Below are 23,480 nucleotides of genomic sequence, written 5' to 3' on the forward strand. Positions count from 1 at the left end.
CACTCGCTCTGCCACTCTTCAATGACATCAAGCTCGTGCATTTTTTTGACCTCTTCAGGAACTGCCACTCTATGAGCTCCTGGGATACGGTAAGGCTTTAATCAAATTTTTACATTGGGATCGGTTACAATGTCTAGTCTGCACAAGGTACGGACAAGTCCTGTGGGATCCATCCCTGGTTCATTTTAATGAACGTGAGCTTGTCCACATTGGTTCTGTGATAACGCCCCCCTGACGTGCTAAATACACTTTCAGATAATACACTGGCTGCAGGGCAGGCCAGCACATCCAAGGAATAAAGTGCAAGCTCAGGCCATGTGCCAAATTGGGAGACCCAGAAGTTGAAGGGGGCAGACCCGTCATTCAGTAAGTGTAGGCTTGTGCACACATACTGCACCACCATGTTGGTGAAATGCTGCCTCCTGCGAAGACTTTCCATATCAGCTGGTGGTGCTGGTTGTTGTGGCGTACTGACAAAGCTTTTCCCCATTTTGGCCATGCTAACACTGCCTTCTGAGGTGCTAGCGGTGGCCCAGCTGCATTGGCGACCTCTTCCTCCTCCTCTGCCTTTGCCTTATGCTTCCACTGTACCCCCGCTGTCAGGTAGGAATGCCACCAGCAACGCGTCTACCAGCATGTGCTCATATTCACACATCTTATGATCACGCTACAGTGAGGGAATTAAAGATGGTACTTTGTCCTTGTAATGGGGATCCAGCAGCGTAGCCACCCAGTAATCAGCATCAGTTAGAATGTGGACAACTCGGCGGTCGTTGCGGAGACACTGCAGCATGTAATCACTCATGTGTGCCAGGCTGCCCAGAGGCAACAGAAAGCTGTCCTCTGTGGGAGGTGTATCGTCTGTGTCCTCTGTATCCCCCCAGCCATGCACCAGTGATGGCCATGAGCTGCAGGGCCCCCCCTTCCCCAAAGCACCCCCCATGTTGAGGGCACCTGGCTTGGTACGGCTCGGGGGGGGGGGGGCGCTCGCTCGGGGCTAGCGAAGTGTCAATCTCGCCCATGGAGGCAGCGTCATTGATCTCCTGCGTCCCGTTTACCTGGAGCCGTGTTCAAAATGAATGGGCTTTTCTCCATGTGAGCAAGTCCGTTCATTTCAAAAGTCCGGCGGACTAGCACACAGATGACCGAATTGTCCGCTGGACTGCCGAGTCCGGCGGACTATTTTAAGTCAAAACTTCTTTCTAATGGGCGGATTGTCCGACAGACTCTGGTCCGCCGGATAGTCTGATCGTGTGTACATGGCATATATCTTTGGGGAATCCAGTTTGTGAAAACATTTGAAATAATTCCCGGGCAATGGCCATAAAGGAAGTTTTCCTCAAAGGAACTGCTTCTGAATACCTGGTTGCGTAGTCTAAGATGACTAATATATATTGGTGCCCCCTTGCCTACTTTACCAGGGGTCCTACAAGATCCATAGCAATCCGCTCCAATGGAACCTCAATAATTGACAAGGGTACCAGAGGGCTTCTATAGTGGGGCACTGGGGCAGTTAACTGGCAAATGGGACAAGATGCACAATATCTTTTAACCTCGGCCTTCATCCCTGGCCAGTAAAACCAGTCGGTTATACTGGCCTCTTTTTTCTCTGCCCCCAAGTGTCCTCCCAGTATTTAGTTGTAGGCTAGATCAAGTAGCATCCATCTATATGGTTGGGGAACCAGTAACTGCAGTTTCCCCTCGGCTTTCAGCCACTCGATAAACCAAGTCCCCCTTCAACGCAAAATGAGAAAACCTCTGATCAGCTCCTGGCATTTGTGAGACCCCATCAACAGCAGAAACCTGCTCTCGAGCATTGACCAAGGTAGGATCCTGCAACTGGGCGGTGCCAAATGCACCCCTGGGTACATCCAGGTCTGGGTGCACTGGCCTTGAGGATGTTTCCCCTTCACCCTCCTCAACCGGGAACTACAATGGGGAGAGCTCCTCGTCATCCTTCCCCAGCATAACTTGTAATGGGAAGACTCCTCCCCCCCCCCCAGATCAACTAAGTTTTTAAACCTGAAACAGAAACATCATTATCATTCAAATTAACATTCTCTGCAATATCGTTATCAGTGACAGGTATCTCCATATCAGAGGGGTGTGTTGTGGGGGTCTCAGGCCCAGATCCCTCAGACTCTGTCTCTTCCAGGCCAAGTGTCCCTAGTTCTCCTGGCTGCGCTGGCAGTCCCATCAGTTCGAGAAATAGTGGACAGTCCTGCCTCACTATAATATCATGTATTAAATTGCTTACTACCCCAACCTTTTGTGTTACTGAGGTATGGCCATAGGAAACAGTCAACGGAACCAGGGTGTACTCCCTGGTATCCCCATGGATACACACTATGCGTAGAGTTTTACTTATGGGGCCAAGTCTCCCAATGCCTTGGCATGTACAAGTGTTACCATGCTACCGGAGTCCAGTAGGACCTTGGCAGGAAGGTGGTTCATCCACACTTCACACTTGAACCGTCCTGCAACCAGATCAAGATGAATGGTACACACTCTTTGCACATCGAAGAAGCTTCTCCGACCAGTCCCGCAATCCATAGGCTCCTCCTGAAGTGGGCAATATGCCCAGGTATCCCCCCAGAACCGACATCGCCAACACTGTAGGCCTCCCATCCTTGGGACAGGAACCAACCTCCGAGGTTCTGCAGAAGATGGTGCAGGGTTGCGGGTTCCAATGTCTAGCAGGGCTTCTCTCCTAGGTGCTGTGGCTGGTCTGGTTGACCTTGGTGTGGGTTCCTGACGCTTGGCAGGCCCAAGCAGGTCCTCCACCATGGTGTACCTTTCAACCAACTCAACCAGCTGGTCAGCGGTTACATGGTCTCCATGGCTTACCCAGCGCTGCATCTGGCAGGGACCACAGGTACCAGTCCATCACCACCCGTTCCACCATTTGTGGGCCTGACAGCTTTTCTAGCTGCAGCCATTTTTTAACCAGCTATTTCAGTTTATGCATTTGAGACCTGGGTGGTCGGTGAGGTTTGTACCAGTGATGCAGCCTCTGAGCCCGGACGGCTGTGGTCAATCCTAGGCGGGCCAGGAACTCTGCCTTCAGACACTCATAGTCACTGATGTGTTCAGTTGGGAGGTCAAAATAGGTCTTTTACGGATCACCGGTGATAAAAGGGGAGATAATGCTGACCCATTGGTCACGGGGCCACCCCTCTCTCTCCACTATCCTCTCAAAGGTGGTGAGAAAGGCCTCTACATCATTGCTGGGTGTCAGTTTTTGTAAGAAATGGCTGGCCCTCACAGACACTTGGTTGCCAGCGGTATCTTGTTCTTGTCCCTGAGCCAGCCGCTACACTGCCTCCTGTATGGCAGCCACCTGTGCTTTAGTGGACTCCTGCTGAGCAGTAAACTGGGCGGATAGCAACGGTGTGCTTTCTTGCTGCGCAGCTATAGCCTGTGCCAGGGCCTTCTGCTGCTGAGCCATCGTTTCCTCATGGCAACGGTTTGCATCTGCTGAAGCTTGGTGCTGGGTCACAGTGGCTTGTGCCAAAGCCCTGATGACCTCCTCCACGCCTTTACCTGCTGCTTGCAGCATCTGAGCTGACTTCACCCACGACATGCCATTTGCGTGTGCATAAACCATTTAAACTTGAAACAAAAGGTTTTTATTTATAAGCAAATAAAAAATAAGGCTTCCTTCAGCACACAAGTGAAAAATATGAAACAAAGTCTGCTTATCTTCAGTACAAAGCAAAATTAAACAAAAAACACATACAGTTTTGTAGCCGGGTCTTCACCCCAGAGTTTAAAGTCCTTGCTGAATCTTTAGCAGCTCCCAAACAGATACACAGCTCATCAGACAGGTGTAAGCACCTACTCCTCCTCATCTCCACCCAGGGGTGGACTGACCATTGGGCCACTCGGGCACTGCCCGAGGGCCCCATGCCACTAGGGGGCCCCATCAGGGCTGCCAGCCTCAGTAAAACCAGGGACAGTGTGTAAAAATTTTTTTTTTTTACATCTGTCTCTGAAATGTCCCTTACCGACATCCTTTTGGTCTAAAAATCCCGAGATTATAGCTGCCCCACCTCTCCAGTATTGTGTGTGTGTGTGTGTTTGTGTATACTGTGTGGCCCCATGATCTCTGATTGCCTGGGGGCTCCATAATCTCCTATTCCCCGGGGGCCCCATGAGTTGTCAGTCTGCCCCTGCCTCCACCTCCTCACTACTTCCTGTCTTTTATGAGCTGTTTCCTGGAGGCCCTTAACCCCCTGTGTGCTGAATCCCTGTGGTCAGAGAGGGAGGCTCTTTCCCACCTGAATATCACTTGAGAGCTTCCCAAATTCTGGGTCCCAACAAACTCTCTATTAAAATAGAGAGGACTGAGGAGTCAGTCCTCTCCTGATTGACTACTCCCGGAATTCTTCACCCATTCTGGGTGATCTCCTGAAGTCTACTGTGACTCCCTTAAAGGGACCACAACCCAAATACTGGTGCTATATAGCACCCGTCCAGGACCCAACCTTGGCGCCCTGTACAATATGTATACAGTATTTGAAAATTTACCAATCCTGATGTACTGTTGTGGCAGTGATCAGGGGGACCAACGGGAGACAGTATATATATATATATACACACTATATGTACACATGGTAGTGCGGCTGCTAGAGCACACCGGAGACGCGCGCTTGGAAGACGCTCTATGACATCCACCCAGAATAGCAGTGCTCTTGCTTGGCTATTTTTTTTTTTTACAATAGGTCGGGTGGGAGGTAATTAATGTTTAGGATTCGTCTGAGTGTTCAGATACCACATGTTCAGGGGAAAAAGTTTATATTTGAGGCTGGTGGACTTTAATGGTAACATAACAATTAAGATACACGTATATAAAAATGGTTTTATTGAATTGACATCAACAAATTTAAAACTTACAAATTTAAGAGAGCAACTCTGTCTATCTAAACATAAGAGGTGCAACTGAAATACATGGTAATACCAGTTCACTAAATCTTAACTATGCTGACATGCTCTGCATGTTTCGCAGAAATCCACTGCTTCTTCAGGAGCTTTTGTTTACATAATACTGTATTAAAGGAACAGAGATAGTGTATAGTACTATAGCTTAGAAAAAGAAAAATACATTAATAATAATAAACAGGTTATAACATCACAAAAAATGACAACATGTTCACAAAGTAATGGTGAGCAAAGTATCCCTCCCCAAAGGTGATCATGGCCCTTACCCAGAGCATACATAGAGTAATAATACTCCTCTATAAAGAAAGGAGTATATAGAACAGCTGCGGGCCTACTCTTTTGGACCGTGACTCACGTTGCTGCTCTGGGTAAGGGCCATCATCAATTTCGGGAAGGATACTGTGCTCACCATTACTTTGTGAATATGTTGTCATTTTTTGTGATGTTATAACCTGTTTATTATTATTAATGTATTTTTCTTTTTCTAATCTATAGTACTATACACTATCTCTGTTCCTTTAATACATTATTATGCAAACAAATGCTCCTGAAGAAGTGGTGAATTTCTGCGAAACATGTCAGCATAATTAAGATTTTTTGAACTGGTATTACCATCTATTTCAGTTGCACCACTTATGTTTAGACAGAGTTACTCTCTTAAATTTGTATGTTTTAAGTTTGTTGATGTCAATTCAATAAAATTCTATCTGTTTTATATATGTGTATCTTAATTGTTACGGTACCAGTAAAGTCCACCAGCCTCAAATACAAATTTTCCATTAGGGGCATATCCCCTAGAGGAAGACTTGTCATATCGCTGTGTTGCAACGCGTGGGGGAGGGGACAGGACAGTGTAGGAGTCAGCAGCTGGTTTGTTTGAAGTGAAGGGACACCCAACATTTTTATGCTTGCCACAGAGTGGTGCACTGGATAACCTGTACCATGTGAGTACCCCGCATAAGGGCTTTTGTTTGAATAAATATATATATATTTATAAACGGTATCACACTATCCAGTCCTCATTTCTCATATACATGTGGATTAATATAAAAGAGGCTGGGACTGTATTGTACTCGCCAACATTGAGCTCACGGGACCCGCAGGCACACTCCCGCATGAGCCCGCTAGATGGCAAATTCAAAGCGACATACAGGTATGAACTTTTGCCTGCCCATGCCATTCTGCTGATGTAAATCGGTGTGCAGTGGTCGCAAGTGGTTAAAGAGAAAATTCTGTAAGTGGTTTGGATGTACAGGGATGTGCCTTGAGTGGTGACCAGGGATTTATTCAATCTCCATTTAAAAGAGGTCATGCAGGAACAGCTTATAATGCAGAATAAGGGTCTTCTCATTTTCACTTTAGAAACTAATGATAATTGTTGGAGTAGCACAAAGATGTGGTCTGATAGAAGTTTGAATGAGGGTTGGAATAATACATACAAGTCCCTAGTTTGGGGATGGGGGGGGGGGGGCTTCCTGCCATCTCTCTGTTTTTATTATTATTTGTTTGTCTGTCTTCATAACACAATGTATTCACTAATTAATATAGGTTGACTTTGTTCTTAAAAAGCAAAGCCAAACTGTCAAACATGACTGTATGTTTTGCCCAATCTTCATGTGTGAGTCAGAATTGTATTTTAAATGTGTGTTCATTGCTTATTGAACATGAATATTATTGCTGAATTTAAATTCAATCTCTAATATTTAAAAGTGTAAGATCAAATTTAGATGAGTTCTGCTTTTCCCATGAAGACATTTTGCAATATCTATTTCTTCCAGAGGAAAGTTAATATCTTGCTAATTTCAATGACACAAGGACAGGTAAGTACCTGTCTTGTCAGGGGTGCAGAAAAGGCCCATTGAAAGTCACTAAATATAAGATCAAAATAATTGTAATGGTATTTATAAATGTGCCCTCCTCTGCCATAAATTTTTTTGCCTTTACAGTGCAGAACAAACACCTATAAATGTTTTGGCTTTTATTTCTGCTATCCACAATGTTAACCAGAATCCAGAAATTTTGCCCAATATTACACTGGGATTTCATGTGTTAGATTCATGTTTACATCCATGTTTGGCTGTAAAGGATGTTCTAAGCATTTTATCTGGGCTACAGAAGACAGTCCCTAATTACTCATGTTCTGGAGAAGCTGAACTGGTGGGATTTATTGGAGATCATTACTCAGTTACAACAATTCCAATGGCACAAATATTGGGAATTTATGGATATACACAGGTAGGTCTTTCATCTTTGCCCTCAAGACCATCAAGTGCAAAATTTAAATAAAATGTAGCTACAATGAAACAAAAACATATTTTCAAATTCAACTGAAATTATTGTGAAAAATAATTGTTTTGTGCACGGAACTCCTCCCTGCTCCATATATACTTTTATCTTTTATAACACCAAACCCCCACAGGCACTCCAGAGTCAGAGAACAGTCCCTGATCCTGTTTTTGTTATTTTTTGAGTGTTAACAAGTTGGATAGGGATGGGAGGTCATGGGATGTCCACTTGAATTCAGCGACAAAATGTAGGCAGCAGTTTCAGGGACATCTTCCTATACACAGTCTATATACAGTTTCCTTGACTCTCCTCCTGCACACACTTCATTGCTGGTTCCAGCTGGATCACTGTTGGAAGATATGACAAGGTCAGTTTTTTAGCAATGGCCCACAGGAGTGGAATGACAACTTATGGGGCCCCTGGTCAATAAGAGATCATGGAGCCCACTGTATCCACACTGTTATGTATTAGTATTTTATACTGCTCTCCATCCAGTTGGGGGAAGCATTGTAAATATGTTATTTTTATTGTTCTGGTAGAGCTATGTATTTTAGACCATTGGTCATCAACCCTGTCCTCAGGGCCCACTAACAGGCCAGGTTTTATGTATTACCTTGGGGAGATGCAGACTAGAGTACTGCAATCACTGAGCAGCAAATGATATCACCTGTGATGTATTTCAGTTATCTTGCAAACCTGGCCTGTTAGTGGGCCCTGAGGACAGGGTTGATGACCACTGTTTTAGAGCATCTTTGGCTTCTGTATGTCTGTCTTGGATTAAGTAAAAGGGTCCTGTAAATGTCTGTCCATGTTGATGGTTTAAATACATTTTAAAATACATAAAACTGGTGACAAGGATGGGGTTTCAGTGAATGGACACTGCCGAAGCACAGGTAATCAGCTTGAGTGAAGAATCAGAACTTGTGTTTTAGAGACACATCTATAAATATCTCCAGCATGGCTTCTCTGGGACACATGGAGGAACTTGATGTGGCTAATCCATCCTCATGGGACTCGTCTGCTGACAGGTTAGAGTTTTCCCTGGAAGCTGTGCAGAAAAGAGCTGTGCTACTAAGTTTTATTGGATCTAAGACTTTTTTTTTTCAAATAACAGCTTTATTAGTTATCTCAGCAGGTAAAAGAACATAGACAGAACGCATTGAGTTCCAGGCAGTGCTAGAACAGGAATATAGCCAGTACAGACATTGTGGCAGTAATTGGTGCAGGATCATTTCTAATTCATACTTTGAGTTAGATAATAATTGAAATTTGTGAGAGAGAACATAAAAGAAAAGATAGAAAAGAGAGAAGGGATAAAGAGATTTACAAAATAAGATAAAAAAGAACAGGTGGGAATATAAGGTAGTATCTCAATCATTGGCTCATGGTGCATCCTCTCGGCGATGCCAATCCTCCCAGACCTTATTGTGCATTTCCAACCTATCCTGTAATCTAGCTGTCATTTCTTTGATTAGCTCCACATCTTTTATTCTGGCGTACCAAGCTTCTTGGGAGGGTGGGGAGCGCCCCTTCCAGTTGAGGTCACATCTCTAGAGACGCTCTCCTGTGTTCCTGTTAAATACTTGCTTTGCTGACATTCCTTCTGGCTTCAGTTCCTGCTTGCTGTTCTACTACGCTCATCTCTGGCTCCCTGATGGTTGGTCTTGTCTGATTGACTATCTGTTCTGGTTCCTGAACTCTGGCTATGTTTTGACTATGTTGGCTTACATGACACTGTACATCTGGAAGTAAGCAATGTGTGTGTAGTGTGCCTGGTGTCATCTGATCTCCTCCATCCCTCCATCCCTCCCCCGATCACACCTGGTGATGGTGCTGTGCCCGGAGAGTAGCCGGGGAAAACACACACCGACCCCCCCTGCACTGGCATCCGGCCTTCGATTCCTGCTGACAAGGGTGAGCTAATGTTCCGATATGTGACACCCCCATCCGCTGCCTACCTGAGCGGACACCCGCCCCCATCTACGAGAACTGCCACCATTGGGTGAGGGAACCGACGATTCCTGCAGCCGACCGCGCTGCTGCTCTCCTAGCCAAAACAGGAAGTGATGCAAACTGCCCTAAATCCGGAAATGACGTGTCGGCTGACCCAGAAATGAGCCGACAAGGATCTGAAAGAGAAGGAGGCAGGATATATAGCCCTCAGACTCCTTCTACAAATTCAGGCTGCGGCCAGCCTTCTAACTTATTGTGAATTTGCCCAAAATTATGAAAATTCTGAGAAAATTCAACAGGCAAATTCTAATTCCATGTCTACAGTGGGGTTTTTAAAACCAATATATGTAAATTATAGAGATAAATATAGTTTTTAACCAGTTCACTATCACCCTATAGCAGTTTTTCAGAATCACATTCAATATCTCACAAAGTGAGTATACCCCTCACATTTTGGTAAATATTTTATTATATCTTTTCATGTGACAACACTGAAGAAATGATACTTTGCTACAATGTAAAGTGGTGAGTGTACAGCTTTTATAACAGTGTGAATGTGCTGTCCCCTCAATATACAGCCATTAATGTTTAAACCGCTGGAAAAAAAAGTGAATTCACCCTAAGTTATAATATCCAAATTGGGCCCATTTAGCCATTTTCCCTCCTGTCATGTGACTGTTATTGTTACAAGGTCTCAGGTGTTAATGGGGAGCAGGTGTGCTAAATATGTTGTTATCGTTCTTACTCTCTCATACTGGTCACTGGAAGTTCAACATGGCACCTCATGGCAAAGAACTCTCTGAGAATCTGAAAAAAAAAAAATTATATAAAGATGGCCTAGGCTATAAGAAGATTGCGAAGGCCCTGAAACTGAGCTTCAGCATGGTGGCCGAGACCATACAGCAGTTTAACAGGAGAGGTTATACTCAGAACAGACCTCGCCATGGTCATTAAAAAAAGAAGTTGAGTGCATTTGCTCAGCGTCATATCCAGAGGTTGCCTTTGGGAAATAGACATATGAGTGCTGCCAGCATTGCTGCAGAGGTTTAAGGGGTGGGGGGGTCAGCCTGTCTGCATCAAATTGTTCTGCATGGCTGTTGTTCTAGAAGGAAGCCTCTTCTAAAGATGATGCACAAGAAAGCCAACAAACAGTTTGCTGAAGACAAGCAGACAAACGACACGGATACCTGGAACCATGTCCTGTGGTCTGATGAGACCAAGATAAATGTATTTGGGTCAGATGGTGTCAAGCATGTGTGGTGGCAACCAGGTGAAGAGTACAAAGACAAGTGTGTCTTGCCTACAGTCAAGCATGGTGGTGGGAGTGTCATGGTCTGGGGCTGCATGGGTGCTGCTGGAACTGGGGAGCTACAGATCATTGAGGGAACCATAAATGCCAACATGTACTGTGACATAGTGAAGCAGAGCATGATCCCCTCTCTTCAGAGACTGTACCACAGGGCAGTAATCCATGATACATGATAACGACCCCAAACGCACCTCAGAGACGACCACTGCCTTTCTAAAGGAGCTGAGGGTTAAAGGTGATGGACTGGCCAAGCAAGTCTCCAGACCTAAACCCTATTGAGCATCTGTGGGGCATCCTCAAACAGAAGGTGGAGGAGTGCAAGGTCTCTAACATCCACCAGCACCGTGATATTGTCATGGAGGAGTGGATGAGGATTCCAGTGGCAACCTGTGAAGCTCATGTGAACTCCATGCCCAAGAGGGTTAAGGCAGAGCTAGAAAATAATGGCGGTCACACAAAATATTGACAGTTTGGGCCCAATTTGGACATTTTCACTTAGGGGTGTACTCACTTTTGTTGCCAGGGGTTTAGACATTAATGGCTGTATGTTGAGTTATTTTGAGGGGACAGAAAATTTACACTGCTATACAAGCTGTACACTCACTACTTTACATTGTAGCAAAGTGTCATTTCTTCAGTGTTGTCACATGAAAAGATATAATAAAATATTTACAAAAATGTGACGTGTACTCACTTTTGTGAGATACTGTACAGTATATTTATGGGATCTGCACTTCCATATAGGGAGCACTTGCACATGCTGCTGCGCACTGCTTTTGCTGTGGTTAGTTACAGCAGATCCCATTCAGTGGGTGCCAGCCAATGGATGTCCGCCGACATCCGCTGATCAGCAAGGAGAGGCACAGGATGGAGCTCTGCATATATAAACAATGCAGAGCTCTGTTTTGTCTGCAGGGATGTGGTGGATTTTGTTTTCCTTTCAAAGCAGAGAATAAAATCCAGCACATTCCTTAATAAAAACACTACACTGTGTACACATACACACTGGCTAGGTACACATTTAACCCTTTGATCGCCCTAGATATTTAACCCCTTCCCAGCCATTGTCGTTAGTTCAGTGACAGTGTATATTTTTATCACTGCATTAGTGTCACTGGTTCCCACAAAGTGTCAAAAATGTCATATTGACCACCACAATATCACAGTCCTGCTATAAGTCACTGATCACCACTAGGGATGGGCCAAACACCTGCCCCCCCTGTTCGGTTTGCACCAGAACAAGTGGACAGGCAAAAAATTACTTCTAACACGCAAACACCGTTAAAGGTGATCCCACCAGGGGACATGTATCAATGCAAAAAAAGTTTTAAAAATGGCCAATTTTTCGGGAGCAGTGATTTTAATAATGTTTAAAGTGAAACAATGAAAGTGTAATATTCCTTTAATATTCCTTCAAATGTCGTACCTGAGGGGTTTCTATAGTATAGTATATATTATATAGTATATAGTATGTGGCTTATTGTAATCTGGAAGCCCCCTTTAACAAAGGGATACCCAGATCCTTCCCCCCTGTGGGAATTGGTAATGGGGTACAAATGTAACCCTACCATTTCACAAAAAAGTGTCAAAAAAGTTAAAAAAGACAATAGACGGAAAAGAATGGAGGAAGATAGAGGAGAGGAAGAAGCGGGGGAAGAACAAGATGGAGGAAGAAGAAAAACACCAAAGGAAGACCAGAAGAAAGAAGATGGTAAAAGATGGAAGAAGAAGCGGGGAAAGAAGAAGACATTAATAAAGGAATTGTCAAAAACCATCTATTGTCTTTTTAAAAATTTTGACACTTTTTTTGTGAAATGGTAGGGTTACATTTGTACCCCATTACCAATTCACATGGGGGGGAAGGATCTGGGGATCTTGTTAAAGGGGGCTTCCATATTCCGATAAGCCCGCTCCCGCAGACCCCCACAACTACTGGGCAAGGGTTGTGGGGATGAGGCCCTTCTCCCCATCAACATGGGGACAAGATGCTTTGGGAGACTACCCCAAAGCACCCTCCCAATGTTGAGGGCATATGGCCTGGTACAGTTCAGGAGGGGGGGCACTCTCTTGTTCCCCTCTCTTTTCCTGCGGCCTGCCAGGTTGCATGCTCGGATAAGGGTCTGGTATGGATTTTTGGGGGGAACCACGCCTTTTTTTTGGCACGGGGTTCCCCTTAAAAGCCATACCAAACCCTTCAGGTCTGGTATGGATTTTGAGGGGGACCCCACGTAATTTTTTTTAAAAAAATTGGCGTGGACTTCCCCTGAAAATCCATACCAGACCCTTCGGTATGGAATATGGGGGGACCCCCATACATGCCATTTTTTTCAATGAACTTTTATATGTATTTCCAGATGGACAATTCATTATAGCTGCTAGCGCGCTATATATATATATATAAAAATTTATTATAATATAATATAATATAAATATATATATATATATATATATATATATATATTTTTTTTTTTTTTTCCCTTTAGAAATGTCATTTTTCTCTTGGACTGTTCTAAACACAGGAACCTTGCACCACTTTACAGGCATACTATAGACACCCCCCAGGTATGAAATTTAAAGGAATATTACACTTTCATTGTTTCAGATTAAGAATTATTAAAATCACTGCTCCCGAAAAAATGGCCATTTTTAAAACTTTTTTTTACATTGATACATGTCCCCTGGGGCAGGACCTGTGTCCCCAAACACTTTTTATGACAATAACTTGAACATTAACCTTTAAAATTAGCACTTTTTATTTCTCCCATAGACTTTTAAAGGGTATTCTGCGGCTTTCGAATTTGACGCAAACATCCCAAATTGTTCGCTATTTGTCGAACAGGCAAACAGCCAATATTCGAGTCAAATTCATGTTTGACGTGAACATAAAGCCCATCCCTAATCACCACCATTACAAATATAAAAAACATGTATTAATTATAATTCCAGTATATACAACAGTTTGTAGAAGTTATAACGTTTTCCCAAACCAATTAACGCTTATTGGGATTTATTTTTACCAAAAATATGTAGCAGAAAACATATTGGTCTAAATTCATGAAGAAAATTATTATTATTTTTTTTTTTTTTTTTTTAATGGATATGTTTTATAGGAGAAAGTAAAAAAGATTGTTTTTTTTTTTTTTTCTTTTTTTTTGCAAAAATGTTAGGCCTTTTTTGGTTATAGTGCAAAAAATAAAAAACCTAGTGGTGATCAAATACCACCAAAAGAAAGTTCTATTTGTGGGGAAAAAAATTACATATGTTTCATTTATGGACAGTATTGTATGACCACGCAGTTAAAGTAACACAGTTCTGTATAGCAAAAAATGGTCTGTTCATGAAGGGGGGTAAATCTTCCGGAGGTCAAATGGTTAATATAACTAATAAATATTAAATAAGTATAAACAATTATATGTCTAGACTTTAGTCAGATTTCCCAATTCATTTTACCTTTTGGAATTATTTCCAAATATTGTCCACAAACATTGAAAATAATGACAGTTTTTCTGTTTTGAAGATCAGTTATGGAGCTACGGACTATTCTCTAACAAATAGGCTTCTCTATCCTCATGTATTCCGGACAGTTCAGAATGACCATGTTCATTATATGGCTGTTATTAAGTTGTTGAAACATTTTAGCTGGACGTGGGTTGGAATATTTGCATCACAAGATGATGCCGGAGACAAAGATAAGGAGATATTAATAAAGTACATGAAAAGTAATGGTATTTGTGTTGAATATTCAGTTTCATTTTGGTCTAGTTTGTATGCTCACATTAATGAAGAACAAATTAGAAATAATGTAATTTTTGTTATTAAAAACTCCAGTGCTAAAGTAATTGTATTATGTGGATCTTTTATCAGTAACTTTTTATTTTATAATTATTTCATTGATAATAATGTCATTTGTGATAAAACATTTATTGTTCCTCCTCTGAGATCTCTCAGCTCTGCAGCATATGATCCATACGAATTATTTAATGGTAGCTTGTCTCTGGATTTACACCCTTTATTCATTCCAAATAAAGAAATTTTTTTTGATAGAATTGACAAGACTTATACCTTAAATAATTCATCAGATTCCATCTTTTTTTTATCAATTGCAAAGTGTATGTCTGAAAACAAAGAAAATAGAAACAATACCATATTATGTCCACTTACCTATTGTGGGTCTCTGGAAGAAGAAATGTATCCAAATTTATTTAATATTCTGCATCAAGGACTCTCTCCACGAATTTATTATGCGGTAGAAGTTATGGCCAAAGCACTGCATGATATCAATCTGTTCTATAAAGAAAAAATATATAATAAGCATCCTCATTATTACAGACATAAGGTACAGTATACAGACTTTTCCAGGACTTTCAGAAAATTAAAAGAATTTATACTTTTCTGGTATTAGTGATTAAAGTGATTAAAGAGGAAGTAAACCCTGATGGGTTTACTTCCTCTTTGATTCCCTGCAAAGGTAAAGCATAATGGGCTACTATGCATCCATCTTCTTGGTGGGTCTCCGTGGGTCTCGCTGCTCCGCCGCTGTCATTCGATGAAGCCGCGATGACGTCACTCCCTTGCATGCGCACAGGAGCCGCCACTCACGGCATATCGCCGTTGACAGCGGTGCCTTTATTTTGGCAAATATCTCCTAAACTGTGTAGGTTTAGGAGATATTTCTTGGACCTACAGGTAAGCCTTAATCTAGGCTTATCTGTAGGTCAAAGTTGGTTGTTAAGCCCCGTACACACGAGCGGACTTTTCGACATCCAAAGTCTGACGGAATGATTCCGTCAGACTTTTCGATCGTGTGTGGGCTGCAACGGACTTTTGATTCGCAAAAGTCTGACGGACTTTAGAAATGAAACATGCTTCAAATTTTTCTGACGGAACTCCGCCAGACCCAGTTCCTACCGAAAAATTCACTCGTGTGTGTGCTATTCCGACGGACTAAAAACGACGCTAGGGCAGCTATTAGCTACTGGCTATGAACTTCCTTATTCGAGTCCAGTCGTACGTCATCACGTTCGAATCCGTCGGAGTTTGGTGTGATTGTGTGTGGCCAAGTCCGCTCAGTCGAAAAGTCCGTCAGAACTCTGTCGGAACTCCGGCAGAACTCCGGCAGAACTCCTTCGGAAGTCTGTCGGACATAAGTCCTCTCGTGTGTACGGGGCTTTAGGGTTTACAACCACTTTAAGGATGAGCCGAACACCCCCCCGGTACGGTTCGCACCAGAACCTGCGAACAGACCTAAACTTTGTGTGAACTTTAGAACCCTATTAAAGTCTATGGGACTCGTACGTTCAAAATCTAAAGTGCTAATTTTAAAGGCTAATATGCAAGTTACTGTCCTAAAAAGTGTTTGGAGACCTGGGTCCTGCCCCAGGGGACATGGATCAATGCAAAAAAAAAGTTTTAAAAATGGCTGTTTTTTCAGGAGCAGTGATTTTAATAATGATTAAAGTGAAACAATAAAAGTGTAATATTCCTTTAAATTTCATACCTGGGGGGTGTCTATAGTATGCCTGTGAAGGGGCGCATGTTTCCCGTGCTTAGAACTGTCCCTGCACAAAGTGTCATTTCGCAAGGAAAAAAAGTCTTTTAAAATCACTTTGAATTGTCGGCTCTCGTAATACAGAGAACACTCAATGAGAGCTGCAGAGCTGCACCCATTTACTTGACTGGGTTGTGTTTGGTGGGTGCTAGCACCTGGCAAAAGCAACGGGGTGTATAATTCCTGCTGTGAAGCAAAGCAGCCACCCCCCACTGCCTACACAAGGGGGTAGCAGGTGGGTGGTAAAAACTCTGCTTAACTGCATGGTTTTACCACCCTCTAACCAGTAGTGTGAATGAGCCCTAATATTGTGGGTGTTACACAATAAATCTCACTAAAGTGAAAAGTGAGCTTTCCTTCTAACCATGCCCTCCCTCATGTTACTGTAATGTTTATTTTTCTAACCTGATAAAAATATATATATGCCACCAATCAATGTAAGGGCTCATTTACATTTGCAATAAGGGAGCCACACAAACAGTGATTTTACTGCCACCCTCCAACCAACACCACCCTGCATCATGTGTAATGAATACAGTGCAGTGTTGAAGGCTTTTAAGGGTTAAAAAAAACATTTATACTTACCTATGTGGTGATGTGGTGGTTGAATCCTGCAGCTGTCCCCCACCACCTCTCACAAGACTGCTGATCGCTCAGTTCTTGGTCTTCAGTGAGCAGAGTGATGACCGTCAGTCACCGGCTCTCTGCTCTTCCCTCCAGTACTCACTGGAGTGTTGGGCTGTGGAGGGGGTGGTAGCGGATGGCTCAGTCTGTCAGTGGCACAATGAAAGTCTGAACTAGCTGTTGATTAGGCATCTAGGCAGATCCTAACCATATTGTTGGGATCTGTCCAGAGCCTGGATGGGCTCTGTGGTGTCAGGTGACATCAGCCTTTAGACCGCTGTCTGCTGAATCTGAGTCACAGGAATGCAGAACAAAGTGCAGTCCTGTGACCCATATGAGCAATATGGCCGAAATAACTTTGACCATACTTCTCCTTTAACCTCCCTGGTGGTAATCCTGAGTGTGGCTCGGGGTGAATTTTCATTACCAAAAGCAGTAACCCCACGCCACACCCAGGATTGCATCACAGGATCCAGTCAAAGTTACTTACCTTGTCCCCAGGATCCTGCGATGTCCCCCCCCCCGCTGTGTGTGCGGGCTGTGTCCTCCGCTCAATCTATCACTGTGCCGGGCTCCATTCCCTGCGAGTGTCACAACACATGGGGCGGAGACCGGCACCAGATTTAAAAAGTGAGAAAAGCATAATACATACAGTACACTGTAATCTTACAGATTACATTACTGTATCAAATCATTTCACATCCCTTTTGTCCCTAATGCTTCGTCTGGTGCCCTGCATGCAGTTTTATATTATAAATATATATATATATACTATATACTCCATGGCATCCAAAAAGTGCTCCTTTACATCAAAAGCGGTTTGAAACCAGCTAGAAAACAGCGATAGTAAATTAGAATCACTTGCAGAATTGAGTGATAGTGTTTTGTGGGGAAATTCGTCATCAGTCACTGAAAGTAACAACAGCGACAATTCTGCAACTGAGCAAATTTCTGTGTTTTTGATTTGCTTACATTATTGAATAGATTTTATTATTATTATATTATTATTTGTTATAATTATTTATAGTTATTTATTATAATATAATTTATGATTCCGTGTTTCAAACGTTATCATACCCGGGATGTCTACTAGACTCTTGTTTGGACAGATTTAAGTGAGTTATTCCTAAGAATTACAGGTCTACAATATAAAACGCCAAATTTCCATGCAAAACAATGTACTGCTTTGAGACACAAAAATCTGACATAATCATACCACCAGGGAGGTTAAAACAGGCAGTGAGGAGGCAGCACATCACCTCTCCGTCACCTGCCAAGTGTCTATGAAAAGCAATCCTCCAAGGATAGGTACGTATAAAAGGGAATTGGGACTTTAAATTGATAAATTATATTCCATCCCATATATCCAAGTGCTTCCATCCCAATATATATGTGAGAATGGGGGGATTTGGGACTTTAAATGAAGCACAATTAAGTGCCTCCATCCCGGTAGTAGGTACGTATAAAAGGGAATTGGGATTTTAAATGAAGCACTCGGATAGTGGAGGGAAATTTTAACCATGTTTAAATTTCACCATGGAATGTTTATTGATTGTTAAATATAAAGACAATAAAAAGTATCAATGTCATTGTATATAAAGGCGAAAATATAGTATAGGCATTATAAATAGTATATATATACAACAGCGCATGATAATAATAAATAGATTAATTTGTTTAGCATAATAGTGCCCACAACAGCATGCCTGATATCGACAAATGTACCCACATGGTAAGTATGCACCCACTAGATAGAAAATAATTGTTTTAGTATATAAATGTTATTTTAAAATAATAATGAAATAAATATGGTTCCATATAAGATGTAGCTGGGGCATCAAATCAGAAGCTTGACGCGTTTCGTGGGTGTATCCCCACTCATCGGGAGCTAATGTGACCAAAAAGTTCCTATGGAATGTATATAAAAAGTATAATAATGAACCATACTAACCATATAAACAAATATATAAGTGAATGAACATTTAATGCTTGTAGATGGTTAGCCAAAACATACTCACCAACCCAGACAGCAAGTGCAATGCGCGGTGGTGGGTGCAGGGTGAGCCAGGAGCATAATCCCTCCACTGGAACTGAAGCGGCATAAATATGGATGTGATAACGGGCAGAGTAGAAGAATGCAAAGATATGGCAGGGTGTCACCAAGAATTGAGATGTATTGTTGTTGTTGAGACCAACATATCTGGGAACAAGGTATTAAATATGTGTATAATTAATGATAATAATATTTTACAAAATTAATTAATAGTAAACCCCGTAGGTTACAGAGAAAGTGGTGACATGTATCGGGATAATGCAAGGATGTTGGTGTATAAAAATGAATAACATTGTGAATAATGTACTAATTAGCAAAGTAGTAATTAAGTGGAAGTGTCACTAAAATTGTGGGTGCAAAGTTGCAAGTAAAGAAAAAAAAATGATAAGGTGTAAATTAACAAAAATTTGACAAAAGAATATAGCAAGGTAACCAATAATTTGTTGCTCAAGGCGCACCCAACAGGTCATGTTTTCAGGCTTTCCATTTTTTTGCGCATGTGATTTTATTAGTTTCACTGCCTTAGTAATTACCACAACCGTTTCATCTGAGGAATATCCGGAAAACATGACCTTTTGGTGCGCCTTGAGGACTGGAGTTAAGAAACACTGACCTAGATGATCAGTGGAAATTAGACACGTGCTATTCGCTCTGATCCAAATACAAATTCTGACACATTTTGAGTCATTCAGAGATTGGGATGTATCTCAGTCTCCGAATGAAATAGTAACAAATAGTAATGAATTTAATTGAAATAAGTTAAAATGTGTTCTGTTTATTCTTTTTTGAATGAATTGCACATTTTTAGTATGATTGGAATTTGGATTGGTCGAAAAATGATCGACCAAGTACATTTCTATGTGAAGAATAGCTGGTTATTAAGCAGTGGGCCGGGAAGTCGGCCGTCACGTCCTTAACAACCAATGACTTATCAGCTGCATAGATGTGAACCTAGGGTAAAGGTTAGATTCACTGGTCAGGAAAATGCATCTTGCAAGATGAGCAATTAATGAATGGACCCTCTGACCTAAAGGCCGATATCAGATTGGACACAAACCACAAAATTCCATCCCTCAAAAAAAGAAGCTCCAGATGATATCCTTCCTGTCCTGCAAAGACTCACCTGGTCACTGGAAATTATATTTTTCTTCTGGCTTTAATGAATGTAAGCATCATTTAGCTAATTTACAGTGATCCCAGGGTGGCAAGGCATCCCTGCCCTTGACTGAAAGGAGAATGCAGATGAGTTCAGCACCAAGTCTTTACATGACACTCCTCTCTGCGGAATTAAGGTTCAACCCAAGTGGAGGGTGGGACCAGAGGGGGGATATCAGGAGTGAGTTGGACTTTAAATATACATTTTATTTGACAAATTTCTATTCCTTAGTTAACAAACTTTTCTCTTTCTATTTTCATGTTGAAGTTGTATCACTATTTAAAAGAAATTAAATATGCATTTGGTTTAAATGAGCCGGCACCTTTTTTTAATGAATACGGAGAATTTGTTAATCACTACAAAATAACAAATTTGATATATAAGGATAATATCACTGTAATTTATAATGATGTGGGAAATTTTACATCCTGGACTCCAGAAGATCAGCAATTTCAAATTAACACTGAAGCCATAACATGGAAGCTCGGCAGTGAGGTAGGCTGTATTTGGTCAATGATGTCACCACTATCACTGCTTCTTCTCTTAAATAGCTGATGGCAGCTCAGCCAGGTCATCGCATAACATTTGGTGGTGGGCATTGTGACTGATTTACAACAAGGGACATTTTTGGGGAAATTTTTATTTTATTTTTATTAAGAACTTGTCAAATGTCTGGGTGTCTATTTCTAAGTTACATTTTTTTTTGTAAATGAGTAGGGGTACTATGTACCTCATGCTCATTCACATGGGGGGGCAGCATCTGGAGGCCCCCTAAATTTTAAATGGGGCTTCCAGATTCTGATAAACCTCCTACCTGCAGACTCCCACAACCACTAGGCAAGGGTTAAAGTGAAGAGGCCCTTGTCTTTTTCAACATGGAGACAAGGTGCTTTGTCTGAGGGGTTCTCTTTAACAAGGCACTTTCCTCATGCCCCCCCCCCCCCCACCTTTTTCCTAGCCAGCCAAGCTAAATGCTCAGATTAAGGGTGCGGAATGATTTTTTTTTTGTGGGAACTCCCATGATATTTTAAAACCAGTACCAGACCAGTACCAGGGTTTGATATGTACAGGGGGAGGGTGGGTGCTACACTTTTTTCATTCTTGCTGTAGAAAAAAAAAACTGTGAAAATTGGCAGAAAAATACATTCAGTGCAACCCCATATTTTTTTTCCCACCCCACCCCCCCTCCTTTATCTACTAAACAAGACAATGGGTATTTTTAATTTGACAGATCTGTCCCTCATTGATTTTAATGGGGTTTGGGTTTGGCATCCAAACTCCTTTAGGCTGGGTTCACACTATTGCTGCATACGGCTCACAGCAGGGGTTCAATACCTCCCCATTCACGGTTTCAGCCTGGATTTTTGTGCTGAGTTCGGACCTGAAATGGACCAAAAGAAGCACAGAAGCCCTGTGCAAATTAGCATTAGAGCCATAGTAAAGATATGTGAACCAGCTCCATAGAGGGCCGGTCACAATCTCCTACCATGCAAATTGGATGCAGGTATGAACTCAGCCTTAGGGATCACAGAACCCCTGCCTAACAGAACCCAGAGCAGTTCAGCTCATCACTACTTCTTATGAACCAAAGCAATGTCACTATTTCTTCTGTGGGCCTGTTTATTCAGTGATAACTTTGCATTATTTCAGAGAACAAAGTAATACATGAATTGGGATAATTTACTAAAACTAGAGAAAGTGAAATCTGGTGCAGCTGTACATGGTAGCCAATCAGCTTCTAACTTCAGCTTGTTCAATTAAAGAGGAGGTCCACCCTAAAAAATAAAAAATAATTGTATAAACAGGCTCCAAAATTTTTTAAATTTTTTTTTTTTTTTCACTTTGTACCAGAAATGGCTGTTGCTAGGCAGATCGTCCTAATCTTCCCCCTTCTATTCCGCAGTGATCTTCTGTCTTCACCTCCTTACGTTGTCTTCTGGGGAATGGAGCACGGTGTTTTGTGGGAACCGTGTGTGTCCCACAACACAGTGTGCTCCATTCACAAAATGCTGCGCGACTCGCACATGAGCAGTAGGAAACAGGCAGTGAAGCCGCAAGGCTCCACTGCCTGTTTCCCTTACTTTTAATGGCGGCGTCGGAATCCGAGAGCTGAGGAACGGGTCGGCCTCTGGCGCCCGACATTACAGGAACCCTAGAAAGGTAAGTGCTTATTTAAAGTCAGCAGCTATAATGTTTGTAGCTGCTGACTTTTAATTTTTTGATTTTTTCGCTGCAAGGCATTTCCCTGTTCGCCTAGTGACATGACAAATCTTCTGTTCCCAGTCATCGAGAACATGATCTCTGTCATGTTCTACTGAGCCCATCCTCCCTACAGTTAGAACACACCTAGGGAACACACAGTTAACCCCTTGATCACCCCCTAGTGTTAACCCCTTCCCTGACAGTGACATTTATACAGTAATCGTGGCTGTATTTAGCTCTGATCACCATATAAATGTCAATGATCCCCAAAATATTGTCAAAAGTGTCCGATCTGTCCACTGCAATGTTGCAGTTCCAATAAAAATCACAGATCACTGGCATTAGTAATAATATATGTATATATATATATATATATATATATATATATATATATATATATATATATATATATATATATATATATATATATACAGTGGTGTGAAAAAGTGTTTGCCCCCTTCCTCGTTTCCTGTTCCTTTGCATGTTTGTCACACTTAAGTGTTTCGGAACATCAAACCAATTTAAACAATAGTCAAGGACAACACAAGTAAACACAAAATGCAATTCGTAAATGAAGGTGTTTATTATTAAAGGTGAAAAATAATCCAAACCATCATGGCCCTGTGTGAAAAAGTGATTGCCCCCTAAACCTAATAACTGGTTGGGCCACCCTTAGCAGCAACAACTGCAACCAAGCGTTTGCAATAACGTGCAATGAGGCTTTTACAGCGTCCTGAAGGAATTTTGGCCCACTCATCTTTGCAGAATTGTCCTAATTCAGTTACATTAGAGGGTTTTCGAGCATGAACGGCCTTTTTAAGGTCATACCACAACATCTCAATAGGATTCAGGTCAGGACTTTGGCTAGGCCACTCCAAAGTCTTCATTTTGTTTTTCTTCAGCCATTCGGTGGTGGACTTGCTAGTGTGTTTAGGATCATTGTCCTGCTGCAGAACCCAAGTTCGTTTCAGCTTGAGTACACGAACAGATGGTCGGACATTCTCCTTCAGGATCTCTTGGTAGACAGCAGAATTCATAGTTCCTTTTATCACGGCAAGTCTTCCAGATCCTGAAGCAGCAAAACAGCCCCAGACCATCACACTACCACCACCATATTTTACTGTTGGTATAATGTTCTTTTTATGAAATGCAGTGTTCCTTCTACGCCAGATATACTTGGACACACACCTTCCAAAGAGTTCCACTTTTGTCTCATCGGTCCACAGAATGTTGTCCCAAAAGTCTTGGGGATCATCAAGATGTGTTGTGGAGAAATTGAGACGAGCTTTGATGTTCTTTTTGCTCAGCAGTGGTTTTCTCCTTGGAACTCTGCCATGCAGGCCATTTTTTCCCAGTCTTTTCCTGATGGTGGAGGCATGAACGCTGACCTTAACTGAGGCAAGTGAGG

The 23,480-nt window shown here is 42.1% G+C and overlaps 1 protein-coding gene across 1 annotated transcript in view; it reads left to right on the top strand.

Annotated features, from left to right (window-relative positions):
• Positions 1-23,480, top strand: part of LOC143975937 (uncharacterized) — an 86,031-nt gene that overhangs the window by 58,774 nt on the left and 3,777 nt on the right. The window contains exons 2-3 of the mRNA XM_077478469.1: positions 6,888-7,176; positions 14,007-14,825. Of these exons, the coding sequence (XP_077334595.1) occupies positions 6,888-7,176; positions 14,007-14,825 (1,108 nt within the window). The remainder of the gene's footprint in view (positions 1-6,887; positions 7,177-14,006; positions 14,826-23,480) is intronic.

The sequence above is a fragment of the Lithobates pipiens genome, unplaced genomic scaffold (assembly GCF_037356315.1).
Source record: "Lithobates pipiens isolate NorthernLeopardFrog02 unplaced genomic scaffold, aLitPip1_a1.2 Scaffold_13, whole genome shotgun sequence".
Lineage (NCBI taxonomy): Eukaryota > Metazoa > Chordata > Amphibia > Anura > Ranidae > Lithobates > Lithobates pipiens.